Source organism: Acomys russatus, chromosome 27, assembly GCF_903995435.1.
Source record: "Acomys russatus chromosome 27, mAcoRus1.1, whole genome shotgun sequence".
Classification (NCBI taxonomy): Eukaryota; Metazoa; Chordata; class Mammalia; order Rodentia; family Muridae; genus Acomys; species Acomys russatus.
In genome coordinates, this window is record NC_067163.1 from 33661612 (window position 1) to 33686508 (window position 24897).

The following is a 24897-nucleotide window of genomic DNA, read 5'->3' on the forward strand; positions in this document are numbered from 1 at the left end:
CTATACTTACTTCCTGGCATATGCACTATAAATTGCAAGCCACGTTGGAAAACTATTGACTCTCAGACAGTTTAGCGATGATGCAAATCATCTCAGCGTTGCCAAGGAAGGATGCATAGTGGTAAAAACCTTGTGTAATTACTCATTCTATCCTGAATCAAAGGCACATGGAGAGGCTTCCCCCGTCCCACTAGCCTTTTGACCTTTTAGACATTAGTTCCTATACTGGACATCTGTGAAGTCCTTCAAGGTGACATATTTACCATGCTCATTAACATACGCTAATTGTAGGAGACTGGCTTCCCCCCAGCCAGCAGTGCTAAGCGTCATCCACCACTCACTCCCACTTTGTGAATACTGGTGTAGTTGTGTTGGCCTGTGGTCTAAAATACCCGTTAGCTCCAGGACATTGTAAAATGTAACTCTCTCAGGCTGTACTTAGTTGAATGTTCTGTGTGACTGTTTCTGATGAAGACTAGGTGTTTAATGTTCTACAGTGTATATTTAATATTTATTGTATAATGTTTTTAGAACTTTTATTAGCAATTCTTTTTTCAAGTAGGATAGACTAGATTGAGCCCAAGAGAAGTGTGGCAAGTGTTGTTAAATCAGTTAAGGGGTTTTATTTTGTTTATTTGACTGTTGAAACCAGGTCTTGATGTGTTGTCCAGGCTGGTCTCAAACTTACCATCTTTGTGCCCCAGCCTCTTAACTGCTAGTATTAGAAGCAAAGTGTGATCTCTGTGTTCCATTCTCAAGGGGATATTTAGTAAGACGAAGTGGAGAGTTGTCTTAGATAAATAATGACAATGAGAAAGAAATCAAAAGGCACTGAGTTGAATTTTTTCAAAAAAGTATTAAACTAGAAGTCTGTAGTGAACTACATCAAAGAAAGAATAAGATCCACCATCTTCAGCCTGGTCTACAAAGCGAGTCCAGGACAGCCATGGCTACACAGAGAGACCCTGTCTTGAAAAAACAAAAACAAAACAAAACAAAAGATCCACCATCTTTTAAAAGGATTCTAGTGATGTAAAGCAGAGTTAGCACTGTTGATGGGTACAAGGGATGAAGTGCCACTAGGAATATAAAGAAAACAAAGGAAATAAGCAGGGATGCTAAGTTGGTAAAAAAATCATAATTTTAAACTATCGAATTAAGCCAGAAAATGTACAAAATATTTTTTGAAATGAGAACTAAATGTGTTTAAAGGTGTTACTGTTGTAGAAGGGGGAAAAAAAAACAGAAGTGCAGAGTGCTACAAGTAATTCTGTCTTTCCATATAGGGGCCATATTTATCATTGAGAACCTGGATTATGAGATCTTCCATGAATACTACCTGACTGTGGAAGCCACTGATGGAGGCACGCCCTCCTTAAGTGACGTGGCTACTGTGAGCATCAACGTCACAGACATCAATGACAACAGCCCGGTGTTCAGCCAGGACACCTACACCACTGTCGTCAGTGAAGACGCAGCTCTCGAGCAGTCTGTCATCACAGTACGTATTTGCCTTTCCTGGATCTTGAAGGAGCGATTAGTACAAGCACTCTAGTTCTTACATCGGGTCTGCTTAAAATATGTTGGAGCAGTTGTTCAGCCAGAGGACGTACATAGCTCACTGCTAGGACACTTAGTCCCCGTGAGGCGTTCAAGTCCTCACCTCTGCAAATCAACAAGGCCCTTGTTGAGCCAATTAGTGGCTTTAAGTGGCCGTCATAAAATAACTAGCTGTTCTTTCCTCTGTCCCTTGCTTAGCTGTCTTCTAAATGAGAGTGATATTTCCTAGATTATGGCTGATGATGCTGATGGACCTTCAAACAGCCACATCCACTATTCCATTCTAGAAGGTAACCAAGGAAACCCATTTACAATTGACCCCGTCAGAGGAGAAGTGAAAGTAACGAAGCCCCTAGACCGAGAAACGGTAAGCTTTAAAAAGGTGGATTTGAATCGTTAACAAAGTGCTAAAGACTTCCATTCATATCCAATTGGTTTCATGTGAGGTCTCAAAAGAGTAGAACTTTCATCTTAGGAAGTGACAAATATTTCAAATAGAAATGTTTGAAAGTCGATTTAAGTTTCAGTTTTAGTTCTTCAATTTTTTTTCTGATTTTGCCCCTCCTCCTTTTTTTCTTCGTTATTTGGGAGCCTCACATCCTGCACCCTGGTCACACTCACCTCTCAGTCATCCCATGTCTGCCCCACCTCCATCATGACCCCCTCACCCCTAAAAACCAACAAGTCCACTTTGTGTGCTCCATGCTGACTGGACCGTGGTCAACCTCCTAGTGTCCTAGTGTCCTGCCACCCATGAGGGAAAGTGAGTTTTTCTCCATCTGCAACCCCATCAACTGTGAAGAGTGGGCAAGAAGCAGAGGCCAGCTCTCCTGCCCACACTACACTGGAGAGGGACCAGGCTGGCTTTCCTCCTGATTTACTATTTTTGAATAGAGTCTTCCTGAAAGTCCGAGAAACATGACTATTAGGTATAGAAAAATCAGAGTAAAATGTGATTATTTATTTATTTATTTAAAGCAGGGTGTCAATAGATAGGTCAGGCTGGCCTCAAACTCAACACACTTGCCTCAGTTTTCTGAATGCCAAATTCTGTCACTGTACTTGATGGAAACTTAGTAAAACTAAAGAATCTAGCTTTTTTAACATACTTGTATCCACTATGAGACAGTAGAGGGGATAGGTGGCCTGTGGTGTCCTCAAGGCTCTTGTGATTGCACAATTGTGCTAGCCTGGTGTCCTACAGAACGGTACACTGTGATTTAGCCATTTTCCTGGCATCTCCTAACCCTCACTCTAAAGCTACCAGAACAGGGATCTGCTTAACAGTGAAGCTGTCTCACTCGACTTGATTTCTTTTAGTGAGAGCCACAAATATTACCTTGAGGGATGTAAATGGCTAAGTATATAATTCAAGTGTGAAATTGAAGGCGATGACAGTGACACTGCACACCTTGATATGTTGGAAATGGGTCTGCATGCAGGGTGAGAGTCAGCTCAAGTCTCTACCTCTGGCACAGCAAGATTTAGCCTCAGTTGAGGGTACCGCCTATGGTATTACCAGACTAAGAGCATTTGAGCTAGGTCAGCAGTTTCCTCTGGTCGGTCATTTGTCTTTTTTTTTTTTTTTTCTTTTTTAAATAGAACTGTAAGAATTTTAAGATCAAGCACTTTAATAAGACCCTTAATAAGAGACATCAAAGAATCTGTTTCTTGTTGATAATTATTTCTGTTCCGAAAATAGCCCTCACTCACTGGCCGGGAGTTTTTATTTTAATTTTAGGGAAATGTCTAGACAAAGGCTTAGCAAATGAGATCAGTGGGTTCCCAGTTGATTGGCACCGTGCAAATGGATGGGTGTTCTCTCTTTCCTTAAGATCTCAGGTTACACGCTCACAGTGCAAGCTGCTGATAACGGCAGCCCACCCAGAGTCAACACGACCATGGTGAACATCGACGTGTCTGACGTCAATGACAACGCGCCTCTCTTCTCCAGAGACAACTACAGTGTCATCATCCAGGTAAACAGGCGGCGTGCTCAGGGGTCTGTGGCCCCTCCATCTTTCACTGGCCCCAGACACGTACTTGAAATAGCTTGCCTCTCCAAAGAAAACTGGGAGAGATGAGGGTAGAAGAGTGTCCCTGTCTTAGTGTAAAAGATGGGATTTACAAGGCATAGCTCACTCTTTATGTGGGGTGTGTGTGTGTGTGTGTGTGTGTGTGTGTGTGTGTGTGTGTGTGTGTGTGTGTGTTCTCTCACCATCCTAGGATTAACTAGGAAGAGCTTTTCACAATCATATATTTTACTGCGTTGGCCACCCTAGCCATTTTCTTGTTCCTGCTAATGCTCTCCTACTCCCAATGGATCCACGTCCCCCTACTTCCCCCCTCTTCGATCTCACTCCTCCTCTTACTACTGTTCTCCCTCTACGTGTTCCTGCCCTCTCCCATTCCCTTCACGCCTCTACCTCTCTTCCCGCTCCCATGATGTTTTAGCAACAAGGCGTTATTGTCTGTATATTTATCAGAAAGCCTCACGTGCCCCCCCCCCCCCATTGTATGGCCGTGGTTGTGTTGATGGCTTTTTGTTCTGTTTGTCTAACATTATGTAGGAAAACAAGCCAGTGGGCTTCAGTGTCCTGAAACTGGTGGTGACAGACAAGGACTCTTCTCACAATGGTCCCCCCTTCTTCTTTGCTATCGTGAGTGGCAACGCTGACAACACATTTGAAGTGAACCAGCATGGAGTCCTCCTGACAGCAGCTACAATAAAAAGGAGAGTGAAGGACCGTTACCTGCTGCATGTTAAGGTATTGAAGGCTTCACGGTTTCACTTGTGTTTATAGAGAACGGTTGTAGGTGGTTCTCTTTGTGTATTTAGAGGGCTTTCTTACAGGAATATGATTTGGGTTTTTGTCTCAGTGGCGCTTAGGCTCCTCCTTCATAGGCAGAAGGGGGACTCAGTGTCCATATGAGTAAGAAAAATGGCTGTCGTCCTCGCTGAGAGGTTAATGCCTAGCAGTTTGCAGAAAGTTGTACTAATGCTGGAGGCGACGTCTGTCTTTGTAGGTGGCTGATAACGGAAAACCTCAGTTGTCATCGTTGACACACATTGACATTAGGGTTGTTGAGGAAAGCATCCATCCTCCTGCCATCTTGCCACTCGAGATTTTCATCACCGCCTTTGGAGATGAGTACTCCGGTGGGGTCATAGGAAAGATCCACGCAACAGACCAGGACGTGTACGACACCTTGACGTACAGTCTGGACCCCCACATGGATGGCCTCTTCTCTGTGTCCAGCACGGGGGGTAAGCTGATTGCGCACAGAAAGCTGGACGTAGGCCAGTACCTTCTTAATGTCAGTGTAACGGATGGGAAGTTCACGACAGTGGCCGACATCACCGTGCATATCCAACAAGTGACCCAGGAGATGCTGAACCACACCATTGTGATTCGCTTTGCGAACCTCACTCCAGAAGAGTTCGTCGGCGACTACTGGCGCAACTTCCAGCGAGCTTTACGGAACATCCTAGGGGTTAGGAAGAATGACATTCAGATCGTCAGCTTGCAGCCCTCCGAGCCTCATTCGCATCTAGACGTCTTGCTCTTTGTGGAAAAGTCAGGCGGTACCCAGGATTCAACCAAACAGCTTCTGCAGAAGATTAACGCTTCTGTCACTGACATTGAGGACATCATCGGGGTGAGGATACTGGCCCTGTTCCAGAAGCTCTGTGCAGGGCTGGATTGCCCATGGAAGTTCTGTGACGAAAAAGTGTCCGTGGATGAAAACATTATGTCAACTCATAGCACAGCCAGACTGAGTTTTGTGACTCCCCGGCACCATAGAACAGCTGTGTGTCTCTGCAAAGGTAAATAGCGTGTGTGTGTGTGTGTGTGTGTGTGTGTGTGTGTGTGTGTGTGTGTGTGTGTGTGTGTATGTGTAGATGGGTGTTAAAGAATATTTTATTGTGGGGGCACTATAGAGATGGCTACTCTTCCATAAGACTCAGGTTCGATTCCCAGCACCCACACAATGGCTGACGACCATTTGCAACTCCAGTTCCACAGGTGCCCTCTTCTCGCCCCATGGCAGCACATACTGAAATGTTGCACAGGCATACATGCAGGCAAAACAACCTGCACACATACAATTAAACTTAAAATTCCTTTTGTTTTTTAAAGAAGAATGTTTCATGGCCAGATCTCATGATATAGGCCTATGATTCTAGTTACATGGAAGGATTGCAAGTTCAAAACCATCCTTGGCTATATAGTGAGTCCAGATCAGCCTGGGCAGCATAGTGAGATTCTATCTCAAAATGAAACAATGGAAAAAGGGCTGGAGATAATATAAGTCGGTGGAAAAGTGTTAGTCTAGCATACATGAGGCCCAAGGTTCATTTGACCTTCCAGAGTTTGGGCGGGATTGGTAGGGATAGTGGTCATTGTCTTAATCTTCACTTTCCCTCCCGTCTTCCTCTTGTTTTTTCTAACTAAAGATGGAAAATGCCCACATGTCCACCATGGGTGTGAAGAAAACCCTTGTCCCGCAGGTTCTGAATGTGTCTCTGATCCCAGAGAGGAGAAGTATAGCTGTGTGTGTCCCGGGGGCGGGTTCGGTAAATGCCCAGGTAAGCACACCCATGTCCAAGTGTCAGTTCGTTTCCAACATCCTTCACAATGTTTCGATAACTGTCTTCTCTACTGGAGTAAAGAATTATATGTGCAGGTTGCTGATCATAACAAAGTAGAGAGTCGGAACTCCCCGATGGATCTGTTGAGCCTCCTCTCACTGGCTGGATAAGCCGCACGGCTTCATTTTTCCTTGTTTCTCTTCTCTTCAGCTTCTTGCTTTTGTGCCCTACTTAGCTTTGGAAGGACATGTTTCCAGCCCATCGTATGTGACGTTCGTTCTTTTGAAGAGCTGGACCAGCATTCAGTAACCATTCTTCATGTGTCTTTCCTGTTAAAAATTCTTTCAAGTTCATTTTTACGTGCTGGTGCTCTTCTGTTTCATGATATTCTGAAACTAGAATCTGCCACCAAAAAGCAAAACAAATAAGCAAACAAACAAAAAAAAAACCTTTTTAAAATTAGACGTACTGTTATATTAGTTTCCAAAATAGTTGACCCAGTAGTTCCCATTTCTTCCAGACATACATGAAGGTCTCCTGTCTTATTCTCTTCGTCGGTACTGAAAGCTTTTCAGTTGGGCGCCATAGTTCCCCCCCCTAGCAGGCCTGGAATACTTACTTATTTAAGGTTGTAACGTCTCTGGCTGCTCATGGAAGAATCTGTCAATTAGTGGTGTCAGCATCTCCTGTTGTGTGGCTTGCCTCTTGGGCTGTCTGTTTCTGAAAGTGTACTTGTGTATTATGAATATTATGAATATTAACATGCTTTTTATTACAATCTGCCCTCTCTTGTTATTGGCCTTTTATTCCATTAAATGTGCCCTTTGTCATTTTGAAATTGATTTTTTTTTTTTTTTTTTTAAAGTCAGTTCTGCATAATGTAATTTTCGTTTCTGAAGGCTGATGCGGTTTTCGTCTTCTGGGAGGAGTGGGGTTGTTTTGTGTTTTGCTTGACGGACTCGCCAAATCACCTTGAGGCTGCATCACTGTTTTTCTCAAATTGCCTACTAATAACTTACACAGAGCAGTTTTATATTTAGCTCGGCTATTATTTTAGATTTATTTCTCTGTGATACAGAGCTCTCGTTCTCCTCCGCGAGGAAAATCAGTTGTGCAAGGCTGTCTGTTAAAGCCAACAGACACTTTGCCCACTGCTGTAACCTTAAATTAGGCGGGGAGCGGCCCCTGGGGAGGGAGGAGATTATACTCTCATACTTTTAATAATATGCTTAAGCTTGATGCTGATAGAAGTTCCCTCTCTAATCCGTAGGCAGTTCATCCATAACTTTTACTGGGAACAGCTTTGTGAAATACCGTCTGATGGAAAATGAAAACAAACTAGAGATGAAATTGAGCATGCGGCTGAGAACCTATTCCTCCCACGCAATAGTAATGTATGCTCGCGGAACTGACTACAGCATCCTAGAGGTTTGTCCCCACACATCCTTTCACCTCAGGTTGTGGGAGGCTTTTTGAATGCGGGTTTTATTTCGTATTCTGATTGTCTGACCATTTGAAAACAAAAAAAAACTAAGAAAGTTGAGTTTATGCGATGTCTCAAGAATCCATAGCCTGGACAACTTTGACACGTGGGTTACAAAAAAAAAAAAAAAAAAAAAATTCTCTCTGCTGCCCAGTAGCATAGACATTTACTTCTACTGTTCTTTAAGAAACATTTTTAGACACGCGGCAGCTAACATTCAGGCCTTCCTCATTATATCTTGCTAATATTGGCATAGTTTATACAGAGATCCCACATGATTCCTTGCGTGCGTGCGTACTCCGTGTGTGTTCAGTTAACAGTTAATTATTAATTACACCCGTGTTATTTTTGGGTGTGCTTTAAGCATTTGGGAGCCCCCAGATGACCCAGTTTTGTGTGATAGGTAAATGAGTTACGTGCTCTAAGCTCAGCATCCAAACCCAAGATGGCATTCGTTTCGCCTTCGTTCACTAACCGCACCCTCCTTAATAGATTTTGCACAGAGCTAACATTGAAGACTGTATTTGATTGGCATGAACGGTGTTTATTCTGTTGTAGATTCACACTGGGAGACTGCAGTACAAATTTGACTGTGGGAGCGGCCCTGGCATTGTCTCCGTTCAAAGCATTCAAGTCAACGACGGGCAGTGGCACGCGGTGTCCCTTGAAGTGGAGGGCAACTACGCTAAGTTGGTTCTAGACGAAGTCCACACTGCATCGGGCACAGCCCCAGGGGCTCTGAAAACCCTGAACTTGGATAACTATGTGTTTTTTGGTGGCCACCTCCGCCAGCAGGGAGCAAAGCACGGAAGAAGCACCCAGGTGGCCAACGGTTTCAGGGGCTGCATGGACTCTATTTACTTGAATGGGCAGGAGCTGCCTTTGACCAACAAGCCAAGGGCCTACGCACACATCGAAGAGTGGGTGGACTTATCTCATGGGTGCTTATTGACTGCCACAGAGGACTGCTCCAGCAACCCTTGTCAGAATGGAGGTGTCTGCCATCCCTCACCTACTGGAGGTAGTCCTCATGGAACCACAGTCACTCACATGCCACCCACATGTGCATTTGGAAGCAGTATTCCCAAAATAGCATTGGTTTGCCTCTTTTTTGTTCAGTGATGGCATCACGCCTTGTCTTCATCACAGATAGTATGGTCAGGATTAAGTAGGCTGTGCTGTAACTTTGGGGTGGTCTAAGGAACCAGTGTTGGGTTACCATGTTCTTTTTCCTTCTGCTGCAGTGGCCATGGCCAAAGATAAACTAGGGCCATGTTTAGTTTGTAAGAGAGCAAAGCACACTATCTTGCTGTGTTCCCTAAAGGCGTGTCATTGGAAATACTACTTGTGGGTGTAAACGCGCTGTGGAGTGGTGTTACCTGCGTGTATGTGTGTCCAGCCTTATGTAATTATCATTAATGAACTCTAGTCATATTCTCTTCACTTCTCTGCTTAGCTTATACAGATGAAGATACTAAGTTTTAAAATCCAAAATCTAAATGCTTCCAAATCCAGAGCTTTTTGACTGCTAATATATTATATTCAAATTTCCAGGGTTTGGGGCATTTGGGATATCAGAATTCTAGTTTAAGAATGTTTCATTAGTAAAAATTTTTTTTTTTTTAATTCCTAAATCTAAAAAACTCAAGGCTTAAATCATTTCTGGTCCCAGCATTTTGGAGATATGAGATAGTCAACCCATGGGCAGTAGAAGGCTTATCCATACAGATAACTCCTGACCTGGAGAGAGTGCGAATTTTACTGCCTTTCAAAGATACTAGGGGACTGTATTTTTACCTAAACGTAAAGATATAAGCAAACAATGTTTTCTGGTCCTTGAGTGATTGTATCTTTTGTTCTTTTCCACTGTGTAGGCTATTACTGCAAGTGCGGTGACTTATTCCTAGGGACGTATTGTGAGGTGAGCGTCAACCCGTGCTCCTCCAACCCCTGCCTCTACGGTGGAACGTGCTTGGTAGACAGCGGAGGCTTCGTTTGCCAATGTAGGGGCTTGTACACCGGCCAGAGGTACGTTTGTTACATTTCTTAATGTATAGTAATTTTTAAATATCTCAAGCATGGAATTCTGCATTAGGACAGCTCACCGTGCTCTTTGGTTGTTAATGCTTTCTGTTTTTATTTGCAGTGATCTCATGAGGGTCTTTTTTGCATGTTTTGTTTTTTTTTCCTTATTTAGATGTCAGCTTAGTCCATACTGCAGAGATGAACCCTGTAAAAATGGTGGAACATGTTTTGACAGTTTGGACGGTGCTGTCTGTCAATGTGACTCAGGCTTTAGGGGAGAAAGGTAAATGGTTTCTTTCGAGCTTCGTGTCTGCTGCACCTTTCCATGGTGTGCTGGCCATTCACACAGCTTCATCCCCTCGCTCTGCATCCCTGGAGAGTGTGACTCCCATTGGCGCTCTTATGACATACAGGCAAAAGACTGTATCAGAAAGATTAATATAAAGTGGGAAAGCCCCACTTTTGTACCCCAGAGCTATTATTTATAGATGAAGAATGTGTGGGTCCTTGGCAGGTAGCAATTGCTTGTATACTGGTTGCATTTATTGTGCTTTCTAAAGCAGGTACCTGTGACACAGGGTCATCTATCCTTGAGAAAGTACCAACAACAACTTCTCACAGTGTTTTGTGTAGCATGGATCCAGCATCTAAACCTTGCTGGTTTTCCCGTCTTTTGACTATACTGATTAGACTAATTTATTACACTAAACCCCATTATAAGCCTAAGAGGTAGTCATGATTTAGATATTTAGACATTTAGGTATCTCAAAAAATATGTGCCTAGATATCGCGGGAGGAAAATGCATAAGAAACTAGCTTCAGGTGCCATTTCATAATTGACAAGTCATTTTTTTCAGTTTTCTTTTCAAAAATTATTGGAGTCAGGCTCAGTGGCAAACTCCTTTAGCCCCAGTACTCAGTTGGCAGAGGTGGGTGGATCTCTTGAGTTTTTGAGGCCAACCTGGTCTACATAATGAATTCCAGGTAAGCCAGAGCTACGTAGTAAGACTCTGTTTTAACAACAAGAACGCAGCTACTGGGTACACGTGATGTTTAGGTGCCTTGCAGAGAACAATTAGATAGGCCTCGCTCGGTGTCATTTGGAGGCTAGTGAGGTCCACTTGTAATTATTCTCAGTCACTGTGTTCTTGCAGTCTTTATAACCCTGAGTTTTGCCATTAGTTATGGGGCCCGGGGTTCATTTGTTGATTTTCCTAATTCTAATCAATGAATATTCCTACGTATTTGACAAAAATACATCAGTATTCAGGGTTCATATTCTAGTTGCTCATAATTTGCAAGCAAACATTTTTTTTTTCAAATGAGAAAGGGTGAGGGGAGTGTACTCAGCAGTTCCATGTGCCCTTGTATAGACAAGCAGAAGGGACCGGCTGTGATCTATTTTGTGACAGTGATGTGTTCAGGAAGATGATTCTAGAAGGAGTAACATTTTAGAGTGGAAAGTGTGTTTTCTATCTCCTCATAGTTCTTTCAGGACTGTCATAATCCCAAACAGACTCATTTTCACTGCTATTTAATCTAACCTGTGAGAAGAGTTTGCAGTACACACTGCTCATTAAAATGCACCTTAGCTTCCTACTTTCTAAATGATAGCTTGACTATGAGACCTAGAAACAGACTGGTGTTTTAGCCTATTGAATTGATTTACTAATCCGTTAATTCTGGAAAAATGCAGCTAGATATTGGCTTGGTATGGCTGGCTTTCTAATGTACATTCAGCCTACGCTCATGTGACCAATTATCCCACAAAAGAGCTTTCGTTCTCGTTCCTGGTTTTGCTGTTTTCTGGTTGTTCCACATCCAGCTTTGCTCTGGCATCTCTAATGAAGGATTGGTGTGCTTAGTGATCATGGTGAAGGATTGATTCTAGGACTGGTGTGGCCCATCATCTACTGCAAAGGTCTCTCATTCTTCTTGGCAGATGTCAGAGTGACATTGACGAATGCGCTGGGAACCCTTGTCGGAATGGGGCCCTTTGCGAGAACACACACGGCTCCTATCACTGTAACTGCAGCAATGAGTACAGAGGCAAGCACTGCGAGGATGCCACTCCCAACCATTATGTGTCCACTCCGTGGAATATTGGGCTGGCCGAAGGAATAGGAATTGTTGTGTTCATAGCTGGGATATTCTTGCTGGTGGTGGTGTTTGTCCTCTGCCGAAAGATGATCAGTCGGAAGAAGAAACACCAGGCTGAGCCTGAAGACAAGCGTTTGGGACCAAGCACGGCCTTCTTGCAGAGACCTTATTTTGATTCTAAGCTGAACAAGAACATTTACTCTGACATACCACCCCAGGTGCCTGTCCGTCCTATTTCCTACACTCCAAGCATTCCAAGTGACTCTAGAAACAACCTTGACAGGAATTCATTTGAAGGCTCAGCTATCCCCGAGCACCCAGAATTCAGTACTTTTAACCCCGAGTCTATGCATGGACACCGAAAAGCCGTGGCTGTGTGCAGTGTGGCTCCGAACTTGCCTCCGCCGCCACCCTCCAACTCTCCTTCAGACAGCGACTCCATACAGAAGCCTAGCTGGGACTTTGACTATGATGGTAAGGGCACATTTTCTATCTCCCCAAAATGCCACTGGGATGGCATTGAGGTTCCCGGGTCTGCTATAGTGGTTTATGGGATGGATGATAATGTTTATGATCTGAAATGATCATGAAAACTCATTTGGATATTACAGTTGCTGGCTGGGTATAGGGAGCTTGAAGTTATCTTAATACATTAGATTTAATTGTGTTCTAAATAATATTCTAGAATGATCGTTTCACTTTTGTTACTGATAAACATCCTCAACTATGATTTGGGCTGTTGTATTATACCATGAAATAATAGAATTATATACTAATTTTTAAAAGATTGTATTATGTATGCATTGCTCTGCCTGCATGTATACTTGTAGGCCAGAAGATGGCATCAGATCTAATTATAGATGGTTATGAGCCATCATATGGTTTCTGGGAATTGAACTCAGGACCTCTGGAATGGCAGTCAATGCTCTGAGCCAACTCTTAAGCCGCACTAATATTTATTATTGTTGTTGTTGTTGTTTTTGTTGTTGATATTATTATTAGTACACAGACAAGGTAGCAGAGTACATATGTGTAATTTTTGTTTACATGGCTTAGCATACAGCTGAAGCTTTAGGAAAAGCTATATATACCATTTAAGATGGATTTTAATTTATCACCAGTTTTTATATATATATATATATCCCCCCCCCCCTTTGGTTTTTCAAGATGGGGCTTCTCTATGTGATAACCCTGGCTGTACTTTGTAGACCAGGCTGGCCTCAAACTCCCCCAGTGCTGGGCTTAAAGGCACCTGGCTTATCACCAGTTATCCTTTATAGGCTTCTTTATGGAGAAATTCTAGTTTGTTGAGTCCTTTGAGAATATGTGCAAGCCTTTTTGTAGTTTTGTTCCTAGGATGCCTCTCTAGCTCTCTCTTCTCCGTTCTGCAGCTCATGTGCTGAGCGCAGCCCAGGTTCTTTCTTACACTGTGTAACCGTGAGCCAGGGGAACTTGAAACTCACTTGCGTACCTGCCATCTCTTCCTTTCAGCCAAAGTGGTGGATCTCGATCCTTGCCTTTCCAAGAAGCCCCTGGAGGAAAAGCCCTCCCAGCCATACAGCGCCCGGGAGAGCCTGTCCGAGGTGCAGTCCCTCAGCTCCTTCCAGTCAGAGTCCTGTGATGACAATGGTGAGTGTTGGCACTGATGCGCTGTGCTGTGGCCACTTTGAAATGCTGCGGATGCTGTTCAGTTGTGTAGGGATGTAGATGGATCAGGTCCCCTAGTTAAGTATGAAAATGTCCCATGTTTCCCATGGCGTAAGTGTACAATACAGTGTAAATACTTGCATGAGTCTACACTGGGGAAAATATTTCAAGTTAGCTCAGTCATAGAGAACTTGCCTAGCATGCACAGGGGCCTGGGTTCGATCCCTAGTATCGTGAAACAAACCAATGTTCTTAATGAAGAATGCTATTTTAACTATAGCAATAGGAAAGAAAAAACATAGTTAATTTCACCTGTTTTGCTGCTTTTATATTTTTTTCATGAGTGAGTGTTATGGAAGCTTCATTGTTTTCTTTTTTCAAGATCTCTTTAACAGTTTTTCTGAACATGCATTGCACACGCACATATATGCACTTTCCGAGAAAAGATGTGTGGAAGTCTGAAATGTTCACTTGCAGTCACATCTTTGGTATTACAAGGTTTTATTTGTCTCTTCCCCAACCCACTGCTGCCCCAGCTCCCATTTGGATCAGAGCGTACTGACTGAGAGCAGAGTTTAAGAGATGGCTAGTAAGTCGGATTATGTTTCTAATGAAGAAGGTTTGACAGTGGGGTCTATGGCACCAGTTTTCTTTATCTGCTTTCTTCAGGGTGGAGCGCACTGGTAGACAGCTTTGCTGTTTGGCCCGTGTACAGGAAATGATCAGCAAGGTGATAGTGATTCTCTACTGGAAATGACTGAATCTCAGAAAGTGTAGGCTCCATTTAAACTTTTCTTGCTGTGAAAAAGGCAGTGTGTTTACATACTAAGAATATTTTACCATTGGAAAGAAGACAATTGCTAATAACGAGTGCTGCTAAAAAAAATCACATAGTCTATGACCAGAGAAATATAATTTATAATGAATCACAGCTATGGGTTCCGGGGTCCACTTATCTATTAAAACTTTGCAGAGCCCTTTTCCTCATTAAAGACGACTATAAGTATGTTCTGTTCTTTGAAGATTTCAAGCACTCTTAAGCCGGGTGTGGTGGCACACGCTTTTAATCCCAGCACTTGGGAGGCAGAGGCAGCTGGATCATTGTGAGTTCGAGGCCAGCCTGGTTTATAAAGTGAGTCCAGGACAGCCAAGGCTACACAGAGACCCTGTCTCGAAAAACAAAAGAAAATTAAAAATAAATAAATAAAACAAAACATTCTCATCCTTGGGTGGAGAATATGAGTGTATTACTGCTTATTAAACCATCCGGAACAAGCCACGGTTATTTCTTTATTAGTTTCAGTTCTAAAAAGTCTATATTGGGAGCTTACGGGATTTATGCTTTTGGCCCTTAAATGCCGTCAAAGATAACATATGAGAATGTTGTCAGTATTTTCTGATTTTTGTCCTTTTCGTCAAAACCCCATTCTTAACAGTATTCAGGTGCTTTTGAAAAGTCATTGTGAGATTAGTAAGTTTTCAGACCCTAACAGCACGAGGGAGCGCCTGCACAGGGCTGTTGGTGCTGTTAGTTATTGCGTCAGTCCATCGTCTTTAGTCATGAAATTCAAGCCTGAGCCGAGTCTGCACTGAACATGTCATCAGTAGTTTTCGAACCCTTTTTACTAGCTAACTACACACTTGGTGGCTCCAGAGAGCACAGAGAGTTCTTGTGCACTTCTGTAGTTTAGGAGTTCACTATGTCCAGATATCAGTGGGAAAGCCTTGGTTTCCTTGTCTCTCCAGTGCCTGGACGGCATTCGTCTTCTCGGTGGCTAAGGCTTCAGCCTTCACAGTTCATTTCACTCCCCACTCAGTACCTGCTCCAGGGAAGGCCGCGGCACCTACCTTCTACAGGCCACTCCAGTCCACTCAGGCCGCCCAGCTAATTCAGGAAAACCTCCCCTCCTCTCCCTCATAGGAGCCTTAATGACAGCAGGACGTTTGTTTGTTTTGTTTGTATTAGGTCAGATAGTCAATAGATCCCAACAATGTACCCACTGTTTTCATGAACATTTATGTTGACATTTGGTACTTTAAAATAGTCTTGCGCAAATGAAAAAGGAATTCACACAGCGTCTGTGAGATGAGAAAGAAATACAAACAACGGGGACACAACCCAGCTTATACTATTGTTGCACATATACCTCCCTAGATTTCCTTACTCTCAGGCAATATCCTAGTTCCCTGAATTTATAATCCTTGTCCAGGAGACGTAAACCTGAATTTTTTTTCCTCCTAGTATAATTCATAAATATAATTGTATAAAACTCTTACTAAACCATGGTTGTTCGATTCACTTGACTAATAATGCCAAGCCTATAGCTTGATTAGAAATGTCCTGAGACCTGTAACTAGTGGAAACAGTGCAGGGGTCACACATAATTATCTAGTGGTATCAAAGCATTCATTTCACATTTTTAAATTAGGGGGAGAGATTGCATTAAATTGAGGAATTTCATTTTATTTGATGCACTGTTTTCTACTAAGGATTTTCCTAATTGGCTCCTTTTGTGCCTTTTTGCAAGCTTCCATAGTGACTGTCATACACCTTGTCAACGCTGTCGTTGACACGGTGAATAAAGAAGGTATAAGTGTTTGTGTTTTGTGTCTGTGGTTTGCGGTGACTGTCAGTGGGGTGGTGTCCTTCTGCCTATTGTCCTGTTATGAAAATAGCTCATGCTTTGGGATGGTTTGGTGGCTTTCATTTTGGGAAGTTTATGTTCACAGTCTAAGTACGTTGTGAAAATTGTACGGTGTGTCTTTTTGTTACTTGTTTTAAATATTACGGATGGGCTGCTGAAGACTTGGGGATCTGGTTCCCAGCACCAGTTTCTGACTAAGTAGGCCTGTATTGGGCCTGAGAACTTTTGTTTTTTTAGTAAGTTTCCAGTTGATTTAGATCTAGAAATTTCCTGATGTCAAAGTCACTGCTTGGGGATGACTTGTATAGAGCATCAAGAGCGCACACACAGGGTGAGAGAGGCGGCCCAGTGGGTAAGGTGCTTGGCACGCACGTGTGAGGACCAAAGTCCAAATCCCCAGGACCCATGTAATGAAGATGGGCTTTAGGCCTGCTGGTAATTCCTACCTTGGAAGGCAGGGCCGGGGAATCCTCAGAGTAAGCTGGCTCTAAGACTATAAGCGGGCTCTGGGGTTTGTTGAGAGACCCTGCTTAAGGTGAAGGAGAAACCGAGGATGAGACCCGACATCCACAGTGGGCCTCCACGTGCACACCCATGTTCATATGCACCTACCCCACACACATGAAAATGGAAAAAAGACAAACTGTTCAGACATCATTAGCAGTAAACACTTGGGGCTTTCCTGCAAGGGTATATCAGTAGGCACCATTTAGGTGGAAGAGGGAGGCTAGCAGGGCAATTGTGCCATCAACAGTAAGAGTTCCTAAGGGACTTGGTCTGTTTTTGTTAAAAGTACTGTGTTTTCACTTTGTGAATCACAACATTATCTGTATTTTGTCTACCCAGTTTTAGTTGAAACAGGATGACCTTCTAATATTTAAAATATTGGTAGTTTAAAGAAGCAGAAATTTAAACAGTCTCCTCGATGTAATTTCTACTGATTCTTTGTTTTTTCTTATCTAAAATGATTTTAAAGTTGGAAGCCCACATAAGTTTAAAGGGTTACCAATGCTTAGTTTACAACAAAGTTTGCCAGCCGGCATTTATAAAGGAGTTTACTACATTATAGCAGATGAGTGGAAACTCCATAGATACTTGCCCTAAATACTCCTTTTATTAATATTTTTGGACCATCTGTCTTTTTCCACTTTTATTTAAACTACTACCAGAGACGTGAATCAACTATTAATTTGTCAAAATTAGTTTATAGCCGTAGTTGTCAAGGGCATTCTGGAGTGCACGGAAAGCATGACCTCTGTGTAGCAATGAGGCTGCAGTTCCACCAGGCCCACAGTTCTTATAAGGGCAATGACTTACCTGAAGCATCACAAGTGATCCACATTGTCTTGTTAATTGTCACAATAACACGTGGGATTTTTTTCCCTTCATTTCTTATGGAGCACCAGTCTGAAACTTGGCCAAGCTAAGCATCCATGGCCCTGAGATTTTTCTACTTACTTCCAGGGACTTGGGGCCAGAGTTCTGTGTGAAATGTGCTCCCTGGGAGAGAGAGTGTAGTTACAATTGATGAGAAAAGGCCGAGCAATAAATGCAGTGAATTAAAGAGCTCACAGAGGAAAGGTTAACAGTATAAATATTTAAAAAAAAAAAAAAAAAAAAAAAAAAAAAAATCCCAGTGAAAGTGAGTAAGATTTGGGGAGATGGTCAACTTTCAGGCATTTAACATCAGCTTCTCTGAACTTATCCTCTGGAGGTTCTGATGTGCGATGCCATGTACGTACGTTGTGTGGCTTCTTATGTTTTTAGATTATGACGTTAAGTAGCCAATCAATATATTTTGCCTTCGTGCCTGTAGTTTATAATTTCCCAAAGAAAGTTGTATTTCTAGGATTTGTAGCAGTTTCTAGGTTATTGTCGCTCATCTCTGTTTTTGTTTCCACATCCCGTTTAGTTTGTGAAACATGAATTTCTCATTTTGCGCTCATTTAGGGAAAAGGAGGTAAAGACAGCGTGTCTGGCTGCCCGGGGCCTATACAAATACACTGTATTGTACCATGTGCTTATCTGTGTTGCTGTTTCCGCCGTCTATCTATTTTAATTATCAATGTTTTCTTTTCTTTCTACTCTGCCACCAAAAGAATCTTTGGCTGCTCCTGACCTCAGCAAACCAAGAGGTGACTTATGCATGCCAGCTGTGCATTAATAACCACTAAAATTCATTGGGAAACACTGACCAAGGCCGACTCGCTTCACTTGGGTGCTTGAGGCTGCAGCGGTAAACTAAGCCCGTGGTTGTGCACTGCCTTGTAAGATGGATTGCCTAACCTTTTCTCAGCTGTCAGAAGAATTTTTTTAAATCCTAAGAAGAAAAAAATACACACCTACCCTTAAGTTAGGACTTAGTTTTCTTTAAAAAAAAAAAAAAAAAAAAAAAAGTGTCGAGAAGAGCCCTTAGTTTTTTTGTTTTGTTTTTTTAAGATTTATGTATTTAAAATGTATACAATGTTCTGCCTGTATGTGCATCTGCCTACCAGAAGAGGGCATCAGGTCTCATTATAGATGGTTATGAACCACCATGTGGTTGCTGGGAATTGAACTCAGGACCTCTGGAAGAGCAGTCACTGCTTTTAACCTCTGAGCCATCTCTCCAGCCCCCATAGTTATTTTAAATGGTAACAAAGATTGGTTGTTATAGCCTATCTCAAACGGGTTTTTTGTTTGTTTGTTTACTTGTTTGTTTTTAAAAAAAACACTTAATTTGGGTTATATTTCGTTTGATTTAGGGATATGGTTTGATGCCTAGCCTATATTAAAATAATTCACTATTCTATTCATGGCTAATAAAACCAATATAACTAGTACTGTTATCTTTACTACTGAATTCACATCTTAGTTAAAGGCTGTCTTATTATTTATAGATTTGCCTTGATTAGTTTTTTTTATTTTTTTGGATGACAGGCAGCACAGAGCCCAAGGATGTCTGCAAATTTCCCCCCAGTAGAGACCTTCGCTTTGAAAGCCTTACTAACTTCCTATACCACCTTCTTACCGAGCAGGGTCAGCCGTTACGGAAGCAAGGTTGAAGAGTGGTTAGGGTTGTTGGTAGAGAACTGCATGTGTGTCACATGCTCCAGCTGCTTCTGTTGCCTTGAATGTCACATATGTACTAAAACCGCAAGTTCACATTCCGGAAATGGTCACTGTGTTGGGGCGGGGCTGGGTCTTCAAGGCAGAAGGCAAAGGGCCTGCAGAGTGATGAGCTTGGAATGAATGCACATGTACTTCTTCTGTGTCTGGTACACTGAGCTCTTTCCCGGAGGCACAGAAGCTGAGAGAAACAAACTGAAATCTTGTTTTCTTTTCCACCAAGGGTACCACTGGGATACGTCAGACTGGATGCCGAGCCTTCCTCTGCCAGACATACAGGAGTTCCCCAACTACGAGGTTATTGACGAGCACACGCCCCTCTACTCGGCAGATCCCAACGCCATTGACACTGACTATTACCCTGGGGGTTATGACATTGAAAGTGACTTCCCACCCCCACCAGAGGACTTCCCCGCGCCTGACGAGCTGCCGCCATTGCCTCCAGAGTTCAGCGACCAGTTTGAGTCCATACACCCACCCAGAGACATGCCTGCAGCAGGTAGCTTGGGGTCTGCCTCCAGAAGTCGGCAGAGGTTCAACCTGAATCAGTATTTGCCCAATTTCTACCCCGTCGATATGTCAGAACCTCAGAAGGAAGGCACTGGGGAGAACAGTACGTGCAAAGAGCCCTACGCCCCTTACCCTCCAGGGTATCAAAGAAACTTCGAAGCCCCCACCATAGAAAACATGCCCATGTCTGTGTACACCTCCACAGCCTCCTGCTCCGATGTGTCAGCGTGCTGTGAAGTGGAGTCTGAGGTCATGATGAGTGACTATGAAAGTGGAGATGACGGCCACTTTGACGAGGTGACGATTCCTCCGCTAGATTCCCAACAACATACGGAAGTGTGACGCTCAAACTCCTCCCCCAAAGTGCCTGGACTTTAGTGGACCTAGAGATGGTGGTATATCGGTGATGTCCGCAGCATTGTTTTTCGCAGCAGTCTTACAAGAGCCGCAGTGGGCGTGGCTGCACGGAGTCACACGCCTCTTGACATGTTTTTAGCCATTTCCAGTGTCCTAACCGACTGTGATTGGCGGGGTTTTCATCGCCTGTGCCATCTTGAACAACTTTTCGTATTTAGATGTGTCTCTGTCTAAAATAATGGAAAACAGAAATCGGTCCTGTCATCCTGTTAGCATGATTCATGTATTTATATAGTTTCGGTTATTTTAATTTTGCTTTGTGTGTGTGTGTGTGTGTGTGTGTGTGTGTGTGTGTGTGTGTAAATTTTATGTACAGATTTGATTTTTTTTTTTTTTTTGATAGATTTAACTAGGTTTCCAGGACGCATTGTGCATTTGTTTTCTGCTGGATTTGGGTGGTGTTAGTGTCGTTGCCTAGCACCCTGGCTTTCTGATGTAACCAGGGTTCTACTCTGTTCTTTCCCACTGAAGTACAACATTTCATTAACACATTTCGGTCCAGTCATTGACTTCTAGCTGTACAGATAGGGTGAGGAAGACCTGTTACTGGACATGTCTCAAATGGGTTGCTGTATTAGCATTATAAACATTTTTCATTATTGGAAAGTGTAAAGGGGACCTTCTGCATACCTGTTTAGAACCAAAACCACCACGACACAGTTTTTATAGTGTCTGTATATTTGTGATGCAATGGTCTTGTAAAGGTTTTTACTGAAAACTATCATTAGCCAGCCTTTCTTACTGACAATAAATTATTAATAAAATGCTTTAGCTTTACTGACTGGTTTTCTTCTGCATTGGTATTGCTGTGCATAATTCACCCTGTAAATTGAAATAGAGGGCTCAATAGAGATGCAAAGTCTTATTCCAGTTAGAAAAGCCAGACCAGACCATACTTACATACTTAGCCACTAGGTGGCAGTATATGGCCAGTAAGGTATTTTAATGAGTATCTGCATGGTCTTTAAATTCTAGCCCAGCTTTGCTAGTGCTGGGATTATAGTTGCCTACAAACATCAAACATGCTCATTTGTAAAACATCAATTACAAGTGTGTGTGTGTGTGTTTGTGTGTGTGTGTGTGTGTGTGTGTGTATCTTAGCCAAGAAAATTCTCTCCTTATATATTTTTAATTAATACTTACTAGACATAATTTGAAAATACTTTAAAAAAAACCTTTGTGAAGATCCCATATGAAAGTCACTTTATGAAACATTTTCTTACTGTTGTCATAAACTTATGCTTTTATATGAGTTATTATGAAACCTAAAGGTATTTTCCACTTATCTTTCTTTCTATGGTTAAAATGCAAACGTAAATATTTTTGGAGATAGAGGTTTGCCAAAGAGGTCATAATCACAGGTTGGGAACCACGGCCTTAGAACTTTTGAAAGATGTTCACTTTGTATTCTGTGTGATAAACATCTTTGTCAAATTGTGTGTGTGTGTGTGTGTGTGTGTACTCACACAGTTTAAAACAGCAGACAACTAACATGGAACAGTAGCTGTCTGTCCCATGCACTCTGATACCGTGGCATACAACCCTTTGAACTGTACTCGGCATTCTCTTTCTGAATTTTCGAAGTCTGGTAATGTGCCCGCTGACACTCTATACTCTTGGTGCCCTTGTTTACACTGCAGTCTTTGGATGAATCTGTTCACTTACTTAGATTTCCATTGCTGTGAGGAGACCCCACGATCAGGGCAAGTCTTATAAAGGGAAACATTTCATTGGGGCTGGCTACAGTACAGAGGTTTAGTCCGTAATCGTCATGGCAAAAGCAATGATGACAAGTAGGCAACATGGTGCAGGAGACGGAACTGAGAGTTCTACGTCTTGATCTGCAGGCAGCAGCAGGAGTCTGTGTCACACTAGCTGGAGCATATATGAGACCTCAAAGTCCGCCACCACAGTGACACGCTTCCCAGTAGTGCCACTCCCTATGAGCCAAACATTCAAGCATTTGCGTCTGTGGGGCCCATACCTGTTCACACCACCACATCCACACAACAGTGTTTATATTATTTATTTAGTTTATGGAAGTATTCCTGATTGAAACTAAGTAGTACATGATGTTTCCATTGACTTACTCTCTTTAGCCATTTCTTTATTTTTTATTTTAACTATTTTTGAAACTTGTGCTAACTCATTTAAATATATTTATTAATATATTGATAATATATATATTTCCATACAGTGCACAGGTTGGCAAAATTCTCTGCCTTCTTGAGGCACATACACTGTGGTGGGGAAAGTGGGGACCAACCGGTAAAATAGAAAACAGTGTATAGAGCAATGCGTATTAAGATGACAGATTTTGATTTGAAAAGTGACGTGTCTGAGGGAAGGAGAGACTTGGCACTTTGAGAAGGCAAGCTGTTATTTGAATGAACTCATAAAATGGAGGTCGTCTCTTTGTGGAATGCCGAGGTGGCTAGAATGCCAAGGTGGCTGCAATATAATATCAATATATTAATAAATATATTTAAATGAGTTGGCACAAGTTTCAAAACTAGGTAAAATACAAAATAAAGAAAAAAATAAAGAAATGGCTTAAGAGAGTAGGTCAGTGGAAACATCATGTCCTACTTAGTTTCAATCAGGATTACTTCATCCTCAGGTTGATATGGGTGTTGGTTCCTGGTTTCTTCCTGTTCCATCACCTCAGTAGGCGGGATTGGAATGGACGGGTAGGAGTGACAACCTCTTGGGCATTTTACGAAGATTTCAGGAACAAAATCGGCCCATTTTAGAGCTGCCATTCTATAATTACTGTTCTTTTTTTAGTTTAAAAAATAAGTGGCTTGGATCTATTCGGAATCAGCCCGTCGTCGTCCAGAAGCAGGTGCTGTGTGTGTGTGTGTGTGTGTGTGTGTGTGTGTGTCGTGAGTTAACTTTGTGAGAAAGCTCTGAAGCCTGGTCCACCTAAATCAGTACTTGCATAAAGCCTTGCATCCTGCTTGCTCACCTCAAAGAGTATTTTTCAAATGCTAACTTAGGGAGCTGCAAAGTCGTTCTTTTTCAAAAACGTAATTGTTCACCCTCTCTGCTTCTTTGAAACATTTTTCATTTCCTTATTGCAGTTCCAGCTTTAAACGCTCTAGATACTAATTTTTGCTTCTTCAGGATCGGCTTCTTGAAATGTGTATTGTGGGCTTCCACCTTTTCCAAACCTACTTTATTTGAGGTTCTTTAATGCCTATACCTCCCTTCCAACCCACCTACCCTAAATAGGAGAGAAAACAAATTAATGGGAACAGGAGAAGTAGACCTTTTTGGACTCATTCCTGGGAACATTCCCAATTCCCCTGGTGCAGTCAGCAGGATTTCAGCAGACCAGCAATTCAGCCAGAGTTGCTGCTGGAACCTGGAGCTGGGGTGGAGCCTGGAGCCCTGAAGCCTTCACTGGAGTGGTTCTCTCTAGGAGCATCTTGAAGTGGAACAACTGAACAGCCAAACAATGAATGCCAAGACCCAAAAGCCCTGCCTCCTGTTTCAGGCATATATCTGACCTTCCTGCCCTCACCTCCCAAGTGGTAGAGTTACAAGCATATGCCACCACACCCGATTTATGCCATTCTAGGTTCCAGCCCCAGAACTTCACGCATGCTAGGCCAGCACTCTACTGAATGAGTTACATTCCTAGAGCCCTTAGCCCTTCCCGCCTTTGATGCTGCTTGCTCCTGGTGTCCACCCCCATTCACTGTGGAACAAGGTGCTGGGTACCGATTGGCCCCTCCTGCTTGTTCATTTCCTGACCTGATGCTAGCCTGGCTTCAGCTGTAGAGAGGAGATACATATCCTTTTCCAAACCTACTTTATTTGAAGTTCTTTAGTGCCTATACCTCCTTTCCTCTCAGAGTCTGTACTAAGATGTGATTCAGCTGGCAAAAACCAAGCCGGCACATGAGGTGGTTCATCTAATGGATAAACATCACCTGTTCTCTCACATGTCTGGTCCCCATCCCACACTTGGGATCAAAACAAAACCGTGGTCATCCACTACAGTGGATCTCTTGTTTCTAGAACATTGCTTATCACAAGAGATGCTGAGATTCCCATAGTGCTTCCACAGGCACCCTGCTGCCAATTCTTTGACCCCTGTGGTCTCTACTGTGATAATACATTCTCCCTTTTGTTTGCATTGAGAGAGCAGCCCCAGCGGGGCCAGCAGGACAAAACCTCTGCAATAGCCTTGTCTGAGAACTCAGAACAAGCCACCATTCCCCTACTGGAAAAAAAAAAAAAAAAAATTAAGAGAATTTATTTCAATGAAAATAAAATCTAGAGAGGAAATGAGTCATCGTTGTGACCTTAGCTTCGATTTTGATTCCATTTTCAGGAACTTGTGTGAAGGTAGGTTTGGAGCTTGTCATCCACGAGGCCTAATCGAGTTATCCTGTCTCTCTATTCCACCTGGTTTTAGCTAATGGTAGCCTGTGAACTACAGTCTCTCCCCTCACTGGCTGGCAATGGGGAAGGATATGTCTGCTGGATTCAGTCTACTGAGACTATTGAGGAACTCTGAAGGTCACTGTGGGCTGTTTTCTCTATTGCAGATTCATTCTATGTACTTTCTGATTGCTCTTCAGCAAAGACATTAGGTTCAATTTCAATTAGTGCACCAGCTGAGGGGAGAGTTGTTTGTCAGAATTTAATTTCCTCACCAGCAGTTTACAGCCTCTGCCGTGAACAGAACGTACCACTTGAATTGAATAAAAATGGAGAACTTATTTTTTTTAATCCCAAGAAAATCCCAACCCTTATGAACTCTTAAGCCCTTGTGCTGGGTGGACATGAAAGAGGCT

The 24897-nt window shown here is 42.7% G+C and overlaps 1 protein-coding gene across 1 annotated transcript in view; it reads left to right on the forward strand.

Moving 5' to 3' along the window:
* Window positions 1-20358, forward strand: part of Fat1 (FAT atypical cadherin 1) — a 105275-nt gene extending 84917 nt beyond the window's left edge. The window contains exons 14-26 of the mRNA XM_051169780.1: window positions 1287-1501; window positions 1790-1927; window positions 3396-3539; window positions 4131-4328; window positions 4588-5389; window positions 6020-6151; window positions 7425-7582; window positions 8196-8658; window positions 9512-9665; window positions 9835-9945; window positions 11605-12236; window positions 13254-13391; window positions 19386-20358. Of these exons, the coding sequence (XP_051025737.1) occupies window positions 1287-1501; window positions 1790-1927; window positions 3396-3539; window positions 4131-4328; window positions 4588-5389; window positions 6020-6151; window positions 7425-7582; window positions 8196-8658; window positions 9512-9665; window positions 9835-9945; window positions 11605-12236; window positions 13254-13391; window positions 19386-20014 (3914 nt within the window). The 3' untranslated portion in view covers window positions 20015-20358. The remainder of the gene's footprint in view (window positions 1-1286; window positions 1502-1789; window positions 1928-3395; window positions 3540-4130; window positions 4329-4587; window positions 5390-6019; window positions 6152-7424; window positions 7583-8195; window positions 8659-9511; window positions 9666-9834; window positions 9946-11604; window positions 12237-13253; window positions 13392-19385) is intronic.
* Window positions 20359-24897: the final 4539 nt, after the last annotated feature.